The sequence below is a fragment of the Octopus bimaculoides genome, chromosome 22 (assembly GCF_001194135.2).
Source record: "Octopus bimaculoides isolate UCB-OBI-ISO-001 chromosome 22, ASM119413v2, whole genome shotgun sequence".
Taxonomy (NCBI): Eukaryota; Metazoa; Mollusca; class Cephalopoda; order Octopoda; family Octopodidae; genus Octopus; species Octopus bimaculoides.
Window position 1 is genome coordinate 22,446,573 of NC_069002.1, and position 11,831 is coordinate 22,458,403.

General features: G+C 36.7%; 1 protein-coding gene across 6 annotated transcripts in view; it reads right to left on the reverse strand.

The window, feature by feature from the left end:
• Window positions 1-4,586: 4,586 nt before the first annotated feature.
• LOC106875112 (secretory carrier-associated membrane protein 1) overlaps window positions 4,587-11,831 on the reverse strand; it is a 124,950-nt gene continuing 117,705 nt past the window's right edge. For all 6 annotated transcript variants that reach the window (XM_052975702.1, XM_052975703.1, XM_052975700.1 and 3 more), the window contains one exon: window positions 4,587-9,072. In XM_052975702.1, the coding sequence (XP_052831662.1) occupies window positions 8,908-9,072 (165 nt within the window). In that variant the 3' untranslated portion in view covers window positions 4,587-8,907. The remainder of the gene's footprint in view (window positions 9,073-11,831) is intronic.

The window sequence follows — 11,831 nt, forward strand, 5'->3', positions numbered from 1 at the left end:
TGCGTATAAATTACGATTAAACCGGATGAAATATGTCAGGGGAATAACATACCCCATTATAGTGGGGTATGTACACTTAGGTCTCTTATATATATATTTGTCTACCAAACCCACTCACAAGGCTTTGGTTGGCCCAAGGCTATAGTAGAAGACACTTGCCCAAGGTGCCATGCAATGGGACTGAACCCAAAACCACATGGTTGGGAATCTTATTAAGTTCAATATTTGTTTACTGTATTAACCGAGGTTACTCTCTCCACCCACTTCCTAGTTCAGAAAAATGAGTAAAGAGTAATCTGGAAAGACTTTCCAACTAAAGGTTCTCAAAAGTAAATTTAACTCTATTGAAAAACAAAAACAACTCTATATCATTTTTAGTGGAACCACTTGTTCAATGCAAATCTGTTGCTGGTTCAAATGAGCAAGGATTTTCTAAGAATAGAAATTGCATTGATATGAATCTACTTACTTTTTCTCTCTTGTTTCCTAATTTGTTGTTAGTTTTTGATTTAGAAAATTACTATTTTTAAATTTCACAATGAGAGATATTCAGCAACAGTACTTTGGGGGTAAAGATTGTTTGCCAACATAACATGGCAGTCTTGGTTTAGGACGAATGTTGCTGTAATTTAGCCCCAGGACACATCGTCTTCAGCTGGCTATACGACACAATATTTATATTTTTGAACAAGAGAATCTAATACCCCAACTCAGCTCAAAACAATATCTGTGTATTGCAATTTCTGGGTTATTTCTCTTCATCAGCTGGAGATGATGTCTCCTGTGACTAAATTACAGCAATATTCGTCCTAAACCAGGACTGCCATGTTATGTTGGCAAACAAACTTTACAACAGTTTTTTTTTTAATAATCAGTTGGTTATTTCTACCCTGTATAAGTACTTAACGTGCTCAGGGCAAGTGTAATCTTTGGCCAGAGGTCTCTTGGAATCATTATTACTGACTTGTTGAGAAGGAAAAAGGACAAGGAACTGGGTGGTTCTTCACTTATAGGAAATAATTATTTTGTCTGAAATTTTTTGCCCCAACCCTGTGCTTTTCCAGTCAATTTTCACTCTGTACACCCTTGTGTGCTCTTCGTGATGGAGGGGATGTTGGTAGTAGAGCTAGAGTTTTTCAGTTGTAGACTTGAGTGAAGTAAGAAGAACAAGTTACGAGGGTGGGCTGAAATATGATCAGGCTGACTATGAAGGATTGATGTTAGAGCTGTGAAGTCTGACTTATATTTATTTCAGATCTCCATATTAATAACTGCATCGTTTCTTTCCAGCTAAACTGACATCTCACTGTTCAAAGAAGACTTCAAAAATAACTAGTGTCGATTTGTCTTTAAAATCAACAAAATGTGGCGTTGTAGTGTTACCAAATACCTGCATAAAATATGGTTTAGACCCCTAAGGACATTCAAGCTGACGTGGTTGCTACATTAGGGGATGACCATTTCAGCTTTACCAATAGTGTAAAAGTGAGCAGCTGAATTTAGGAAGGGAAGGGAGAGTCTTGAAGATGACTCAATGTCTGGAGGTCCTGCAACTGTCATGATTGTGTTTACCACGTGGTAATGGATGGCAGATGATTGACTTCAAATCAATTAGTCTATGCTATTAGCATCTCCTGTGAAAGAGTTGAGAATGGCATGATGAAAGTTTCTGCTCAATAGATGCCACATTTTCTGACACCTGGCTGATCACATCATGGGAAAATGTGACATTGTTTCAGGCAGATCCAGCTGGTATCCTTACCCTAGAAGAGTGTTGGATTCATCACTTTGAGCCAGAGACAAAGAGACAATCCATGCAGTGGAAACACCCCTCCTCACCTGCTCCAAAGAAGGCAAAGGTCGTTTCATCTACAGGGAAGTTGATGGTCTCAGTTTTTGGGGATGCAAAAGGCATTACACCCTCAATGGAGAGTACTATGTCAACTTGCTGAGGCAGTTACAAAACCAAACAACCAGATAAACTGGTTTCTGTGTGTGTGACTGGCTCTGAACTGGTTGATCAGCCTCCCCATTGTCCTGATTTAGCCTCATCTGACCATCATTTGTTCCCCCAACAGGACAAAACACTTGACTGGGAACCAGTATTGCAATGATGTCCCATCTGCTGTTGATGACTTTTTTCGACCAACACAAAGCTTCTTCACCAATAAGATCCAAACACTGCAACACCAATGCAAGAAGTGTGTGGACCACTTGAATCATAAAACCTCATTTGGTCATTTTCTGTGAGCATCTTGGTCAGCTGACCCTCATATTATTAGTTGTTCACATTTACATAATAAAACTCTGGAATTTCTACATGAAAAACCTACTTAAATAACACACCTTGGTCTAAGATTAATATCTGCATTCTCTTCTTATTGATCCTCCCATCCTCTGCTTGAATTATCTGTTATGTAACATACCATGTACTCATTTCTTAATATTTAATCTAATCCCTAATCATTGCACCAACTTTAATTTTGTTTGTCTTCAAATTTACGCAAGTTATGAAAAAAAACACCAAATATGCCCTGCAAAGTGGTTGTCATAGAAAGGGTATCCAACCACAGAAACCATACCAAAAAGGATACTGGAACTTGATGCAGTCGTCTGGCACATTGGATTCTGTCAAACTGACCAACCAAGTTAGCATGAAAGGCAAACATATTGATGAAATACACATTTATTCATACATAATCATACACATACATGCACACACACATGTATACTCATATATATTGTGCGAGAGTAAGTGTGCATATGTGTGTTTATATATATGAGGTGGTATCAAAAAATCCCAGACTAGCCAAGCTATGTACAGTTTTATATTTAAGAGATGAGGAATCATTTACATTATTTACATTTGACAGATATTTGTCCTCATCTTGTTTGTTGTTAACACGTTTCAGTTTATATACCCTCCAGCCTTCATCAGGTGTCTTGAGGAAATTTTGAACCTGGGACCTCATTTCGACGGTATTTTTCGATATTATTATCATAATTCAGGTCACTGCCTGGAATCGGGGTTAGTAGCCTGCGCTCTTAACCACTACGCCATATGCCCATGACCTGAATAATAATAACAATAATAATAATAATGATAATAATAATAACATCAAAAAATACCTTAGGGATGAGAACCCAGGTTCGAAATTTCCCCAAGACACTTGATAACGGCTGGAGGGTATATCAGCCGAAACGTTGTGTTAACAACAAAGATGAGGGCAAATATCCATCAAATGTAAATAATGTTGCTATGTTTAATAAAAAAATAATTTACCTATCTAAGTTTTAACATCATCTCCTTCGAAATAGTCCCCTTGCATAGCAATACATCAGTTCTGGCATTCCTGCCACTTTTGACATCCAGCCTGGAAGTTGTTTTCTGTAAGCGACTCCAAGACCTTTTGCGATTTTCTCTGGATCCCTACAATGGTGTTAAAATGGCAACCTTTGAGCTGCATTTTCATTTTGAGGAAAAGATGAAAGTCTGCAGGAGCTAAATCTAGTGAATAGGACTGGTGCAGAAGTGGTACCATAAGAAACCCAGGAGTGAGGAGAGCTCAGAGATGGTGCATTATCGTGAAGAATCCAATTCTTCATGCTCCACAGATCTGGTCACTTTCACTGAAAATCCTCCTTCAAATGCTTCAAAACATCGCTGTAGAACTCGAGATCAACAATCTGGCCCTGGAGAGGATAAATTCTCAATGCACAATATCGTGGATGTCAAAAAAAAAAAAAAAAAAAAAAAATTACGAGCATGCCCTTGGTTGAGCTGCGGCTCTGCCGTGCCTTCTTTGGTCATAGCGATGAAGTCCCTCTTCCATTATGATGACTGCTGTTTTGTCTCAGGGTCGTACCCGTAGACCCAACTCTTGTCACTGGTGATGATCCTCGACATGAAGGCCGGGTCATGAACAGAGAGCTTGACAGACTTCAACACAATATTCTTTCTGCTCAGCAGTTGGGGGACAAATTTGGTAGAGACACACCACATGTTTGATTCAGATGCTAGGATTGCCTGCACGAACCCATACATCATTGGTTGTCCTCCAACGCTCCTTATGCACAAGCTGATAAATTTTCTCCACATTTCGGGGGGGGGGGGCACTCGTGGTAGATCTTCCAGATCGCTCATCCTTTTCCAGGGACATTTTTCCGCTGTTGAAGCGCCCGTGCAACTTGAAACATTGCCTCATCGCAGTAAGCTTGTCTCTGTAGCAGACTTCCCAAGTTCAACACAAAATTTCATGTCAGCTCTTTGTTCCTGCATCCTGCCCAAGACAAAAATCGCAGGCTACAGCATACATGTGAACACAAAAACACAAATTTCACAACTTGCAAAATAAACACAGTGAGATCACTCAGTACACTGCATCAGGAAGGTCACTGCTAGCTCACTGTGCATATGGCCATGTGCTGCCATCTGTTGCTGCACTACAGAAGTTGTCCAGTAACTTTTTGATACTAGATTGGTGTGTGTGTGTGTATATATATATACAAACAAACACACACAGTACGTATGCATGTCTGATTCATAGTGAAGCAATAATAAAAATAAAAGACAGTAAACCAAAGAATCAACTCCAGTATATTACTGGTACCGTTTTTATTTACCCAGAAAGAAGGACGAAAGGCCAAATTGACTTCAGCGAGATTAGAACAGCAGCAAGATGCTAAATATCATTAGACACGTAATTTGGTGTTCTACAGTTCCTGTCTGTCCACCATCACACCCTTATAATAATAATAATAATCATGATAATGATGACGGATAAAGAAAATGGGTGTACGTTTCACCATATGAAACCCCATCATTTGCACCTGATGTGGATTAGATTTCAAAATGTGGAAGGGTTGATTGATCTCTGATCGTTAGTTGACTGGTTTAATCAATCAGACTGATTAGGAAATCAACCTATGAAGCAAAACAGAAATGAAGACAAAACATGAAAGCCAAACTATTCATTAATTTTTTTTTTTTTTGTTTTAGTGGTAGCCCTTGTCCGTCTTTTCTGGTCCACTCCCCACCCCCTCAAATAAAAGTCACACTACCCAACATACATTATACAACATTTACCATGGGGATTTGTGTTTTGTATCTGTACAGAGAGAGAGAGACTTCTCAATTCTGTTGATCAACGCAAGAAGGTGACAAAGATGAAAGCATAAAAGATTTTCATTAAAAAATACAGCAAAAACGATTGGACCCAGCATCTGCTTTCAAATGCTTGTAAACTCTACCCCACCATCCACTTCTAAGAAAGTGATCTGAGTTTTTTCTTTCATTAAAATAGGTTCGATTTCAATCTCCCATACACACACACAATGTGCAGCGAGAGGCCAAAACTACAATGCTTCAAACCAAACCAACTTTTATTGCTGTTCTGTTTACATATTTCAGTGTGAGACATTCAAAGCTACCATAATTACTATTATGAACTGCTTTGGTTGCAGTGAGAAACCAAGTACATCACATTCAATACTCTCCTCATTACTGAATACTTTGTGCAAATCATATGCAGTTCAGCGCCTATTAATTTTTGGATACATGCATACGGCCATATATATATCCTCATACACTTTGGTGGTTGTATGTATATGCGTGTATAATTGTTTTCATTATTCGGAGCAATTGTGCTTGTCAAGTCAAAGCACAATCACAATGTGTACACACACACACACACACACAGGTGACAGCCTGGATTGAAGACATGAACTTCAATTGAAGCTTTGCTGGGGTTTTTTTTCCCCCCCATATTTTTCACATTTATCAATTTGAGAGACTTGTTATGAAGAAACCAATTATAAGACTAATATTTTTTAAAAATTGAAATCCAAGCTTGAATCAAAACTCAGAGATGAAAATAATTTAAAAACTGAAGCTCATTAAAATATTTTTAATTTCCTCCTTTTTATTGAATAATTAGATTCAAGTTGGATCTGTATCATCATGTACTTTTTCTTACCCGACCCCTGGATTTGGGTTTTAAAACAGCCAACCATTACGAAAATATCAAATCAAAAACGGAGTAAATAAAAGAGGAATCAATAAATGGGTTTTAAAGTTTTCTATTTGTAGATATATGGATATATGGTGGTGGTGGAGGGGTTTTAGAAATATTGATATGTATCTTGTTTTTCTACATTTGTTTCCTCTTGGAGACTTTCTTTGTTGCTGTTGTTTTTCTGTATGAAGATGAGAGGGAAGACTGCATATCCATGTGTGTGTGTATATGTATGACGTATATGCACTCACTGTGTGTCAATGTGCACACACACACACACACATTCCCTTGAATACAACCATTCCAAGATTGTTTCCTTTCCTTTTAATTTTAACAATTGATCTGAACACTATAGCTATTATTGTAGTGTTAGGGTTTATGGTATTAGTGTTAACAGAAGTGGTTAAAGTAGGAGATTGTGGTAGTAAATATATGGTATAACAATAATTCCTTTATGGCTGGTGGTGGTAGTAACATCATGTTAGTGAAGCCAGCAAAGGACAGAGAGGGAGGTGGTGGTGGAGGTGGGAGAGAGGGAGGGAAGGAGTCTCAATAGAGTCCACTGTTCCAATCATGTGGCAGACAAACTTCTTCCCTAAAATAAACTTTGCCGAAGAGTTTTAAAAATCTTCACCAACTTTGCACCATCTTAAAATGTCTGCCCAATAAACACACCAAGACAGTCGAGTTTCACCCAACACCATTACATTACATTTTTATATACACCATCATTGTTTAACGTCCATCTTTCATTAAACAATGATGATGATGGTGTACACACACACACATACACTTTACTCTGACGATGGAAGGGGAGAGGAAAACAAGGAGAACAGTGACCCTTAGTTACCTTGGCTACATCAGTGCAACAGGCCTGAAATCAAGTCAAAACTGACTGAATCAGACAACAAACCATTGCAATAAGGGATTTCATTTGTTGTTGTTGCTTTTGAACATTGCCACCAAGTCTACAAATTTCTCAGGGATTGGTACTTGTCTTATTCCTCCCTAAAGTTTACTGACACTACAAAGGGACATAACTGAATACCAAAAATGGATAGAGAATGATATTCTACCCTCTCACCTACCCCACCATCGCTTTTAAGCCTTAAACAATGGAAAACACTTGCATGAATGTTGGATGTCAAATAAACAAAGAAAAAAGTCTTTTTTTTTTATCTGAAGGGTAAACTTTATACTTATTTTCACTTTAGATAAAGGTAAAAATTACCTTCTCAAGTTGTGCCAAACTCCTCCTAAGGGTTGTTTTTCTGGCGTATATATATCCCACTTGAATAGGACACAGGTCCATCGCAGGATAACTCATTTTTGCAAGCTGAGAGGACTGGAGCAACATGAAATGAAGTGTTTTGCTCAAGAACACAACGCGCTGCCCGGTCCAGGAATGGAAACCACAATCCTACGACCATGAGTCCATCATCCCTAACCACTAAGCCACATGCCTCCACTTTAAATAAGGACAAAAACTATAAGTAATATTAGTCTCTCACACAATAAAATTTAGAATCCCATTATGGAAAGAGGCCAATAAATATTCACCTCCCGTTTTATGATAGATGAAGGCCGTATCTGTAAAATTTTTGAGACATTAATTTATGATATCTGCTGTTTAAGGGTTAATATTAAGAAAGAAGCAGTAAAAGGTAGAAATCAACCAAATGCTAAAAAAAAAAAAAAGATGGGTGTGTTAATGGGGGGGTGGGGACAAAACAAATGCAAAGGCCTAAAGTAATTGGTAGCCTTCTAGTAATAAACGAGAAAATGATGTCATTAGGTGGTGGTGTTAGTAGTAGTAGTAATAATAGTATTGTTGAAATTCATTCTGAAAATGACAGTGAATGGTCTGGAATCAGAGCTGATGAAGAAATACATGATTTGCTTTATTGGAACGGAAAGGAATTGGTCAAGTGTCCAAGACTAAAAACTTATACAAGGATTCTAAAATTCCAAGCAGAGCATACATAACCGAGCATATTGCATGCGTGTGTGTGCAAATGTGTATATGTGTAAATATATATATATATATACATACATATATACCCCACACATGTATGCATGATCCTATATATATATATATATATACGCATTTGTAAACACATTCATACACTCAGACAAACACACACTCACGCACATTTATGCAAGCACACTAACACATGTTGTAAGTCAATTTTTATTTATACAAAACAAAATGTTGATACATACTTGTAATGTAAGAGTGTAATGCCACACACACACACACACACACACACACCCATGCACAGTGTCTCACCAATTTTACTGTTTATGTTTAAATAACATACCTAGAGGAGAAAAAAATCTTTGTGTGTGTTTGTGTGTGTGTTTGTATGCATATTTATACATACATGAATAATATATATATATATGTATATATACATAGTACTCAGACATATACAGATAAGATAGAGATATACAGTAAATATTGTTGTTAACAGTCAAGAAAGTTTGTGGTTCTAATAGTTACTGTTTATTATACAAGGTTAAGCTAAGATACTAGTCATTAATTTACAGAATTAAGTAGGAGGTGGTGGTGGTGGTAAGGACAGCATATCAAGATTAGACATAAGACAAAATACAGGGGTAGAAGGTGGTTTACTTCTTGGGGTTTTTTTGCATATTTTTTCTTGTGTTTAATTTAAATCAAAATTAATGAAACAAAAATCATTAACAAACAACAACAATAATAATAATAATAATGATGATGATAATTATTATTAATATTATATAGTTGTAATAAACAAAACAGGGAGATTACACAGATTGTTTTTTTTTTTCTGGCCTATGGTGGGATGAGGGGAGGGGACAGTCAGTTGTTCTCTTTTCTCTCCCTTCATTAGTTGAGAAAGTGAGGGGCTTAGTAGCGATTATTGGAACCATACTGCTGTGCTGCACCTCGAGCAGCACCAGCAGCGGCATTAGCAGCAGCAGTCTGGACAGTTTCATTGCGCATGACACCCTGTGCAAATTCTGCTTGGGCCTTCTGGAAGCTAGCTCCAGTACTACGGTAGACTCGGTGTACCTTTCGAAAAGAGAAGACAAAGAGAAAAGAATGAGAAAAGGAAAGGCAATGACTAAAACAATTCTGGCATAAAAAAAACAACAGTTTGGAGTAAAAAGTGTTAAGACAGATTTAACAATTTCATAAATTGATGAATCTTTTAAAGATCAGTAATAAAATTTAAAACCTGTCTAAACACAAATGATCAGACTTCCAATTTACATTAACTCAATTAATTCAATTAAAATTTTTATTAAATGTTGAACTGTAAAAAAAAAAATTATAAAGAACTTTTAAGCTTGGAACCACAGACAACAGGAGGTGAGAGGGTTTGATAATTTATATGATGTCTGTGAAAAACGCATTTAATTCTGACTTCGTTGATCTAATTATTATAAATCAGCAGTGGGAGCATTGTCAAATTTAAAAAAATGTTTTGTAGGGTAGCAATGCTAAATCGGAATCAACCAACTGGAACTAAAGAAAGTTATGAGGAAACACAAATGTATTATTTCAAGGGATCACCTAAAATTCATTCTTCACTCAAAGAACTAAATTCAATGGCATGAAATGGTTAAAAAACAGAAGAACAAGATGTCGTTTAACCCTTTAGCATTCAGATTGTTCCGTCAAATACAATGCACAATTATTCCCATTGTTTTGAATTGATCCTGCATTATCTCATAGCTTTGAGATTTCAATGATGTGATTGTTTAGTTTAGGGTTGGTGTGAGAGGCCAGATCTGGTTGGTTTAAGCATAAAACAAACAGACTATTTAGTCCAGTTTAAATGTTAAAGGGCTAATCAGGAAAAAGAGTTTAAAGACTGCAGTGCTGTCAGTGTCTGCCTTAAGTTTAAAAAGCTGTTGGTAATGGGCTGTATGTATAATCCCCTGGCATTGCACATGTGTCAGACTGGTGCCATGATGTTGCAAAAGAGGAATATAAGTTCTAGCTTGAACAGTGACAATACTTTTAAAATACTCAAAAAACAAGGAGTTACAAAACTCATCATTCCTCACCCTTTTTCCTACAAAGTAGCACAAGTCAAATGCACAGCTGCTGACTTACTGCATACAGCTTCTTTGAAATAAAATCCCTGCTCTGAGATTTGTCTTGGAATGATATTCTCGCAGGTCATTCAAATAGGAACCACAACTGCTATGATATTTTAAAGAACCTGTGTATTTTAGAATTCTTGGTCACTTTGGTAGGAGTGTAATTCTTTTTCTCCATAGAGCACAACTTATTTGCAAAGATCAACAGCAGCATGTGTGGAACATGGCTCAAAATTACAACATGTGTATTATAGCTAGTTACAACTGTGACTACATATATATACACATCTATACATTCAGAGTCCGCCAAGAAAATGTATACACACTTCAGGAAAGGAAAAATCTGTATAAATATTTTTATTCGGTGTTATCACATTGAAAAAACATTGAAGGAGGTACCTATATTCATAGGGTTACTTATACAAGTTAAATATTTATACAGATTTTTCCTTTCCTGAACTGCGTATACATTTTTTTGGTGGACTGTGTGTGTGGGTGTATAATTGCTGAAGATTGTATTATCAAATAGCTGTGTGTGTGTGTATGTATATATATATATATATGTGTGTGTGTGCGTGTGCGTAGTGGATCTTGCATGCATGAAGTGGATTCGATCCACCATAGTCAAATTCAAATTAACACTGCAACAGAACTTTTCCCATGTTGGAACAATGGTTTTTCTCTGACAGCAGTTTTACATTTTCCAGATGCCTTTAGCTAGGCCCGAAATAAAGTCTTCACCACTTGACCCTTTCTAACTTCTACTCCACCAAAAGCTGGAATAGAGATAACAAGACCACCAACTAAATCTATCCTTCTAGATAGTTATAAAAACAAGAAACCCCAAGCAAAATTGAAGTAGTCACTTGGCGACACAGAGCGAGGCAGCTCGTGACAACTCAATTAATTAGGGAACTGACTGCTAGAATCATAAACACAAATGAATACAGCTACTAAGAAATAGTCAGCGAGAGAAATGAGGTTTACTGTCAGCAACTGTGAGACAATGTTCTACACCCTACAATTCACACTAGCTCTAATTCTATTCTCTTACAACACCACTATCTCTCTCTTTGGATTACTACTAAACAATGAAGAGGACACAAACACAAGCTTTACTTCGAATGTTTATGGATCTATTATAACCTGCCCATCGAGGCAAGGTATTGTAACGTAACAGTAAATAAATATTTTCTTAAACTTTATGCATTGTTCATCTTTCGCATCCTGCAACATGTCGTTATAACAACAAATATTTAATTGTTATAATTGGTAACTACACAAATTATTATCGTTACATATATATGTGTATGTGTGTGTGCGTGTGTGTGTGTGTATATATACCGTAAATCTTCGAGTATAATCTGCATTTTTCCCCCAAAATTTAAAGGTCAAAATCCCTAGTGCGTACTATACACGAGGTTAAAAATGAAAAATATTTTCTAAGCAATGTCTGAGTCTCTATTTAATGTCCGGCAATGTTTATTCAGACGTATTTTGTGATGTCGGGTGTGAAAATACCTTAACCTAAGCCTGAAAGCAATGAAGTCATAAAAGAATCATCCATAACTTGCAGTAAGCAACATTTATTAAAATAAAAGTATTCAGAACACAGAAAAACATGTAACAAAAACAATTTGCAAATATATTTACATTCCCATATAACAGTTAAGAACATCACCATTATTGTATTACTAGGTGCTGCTGGCTTAATTACGCATG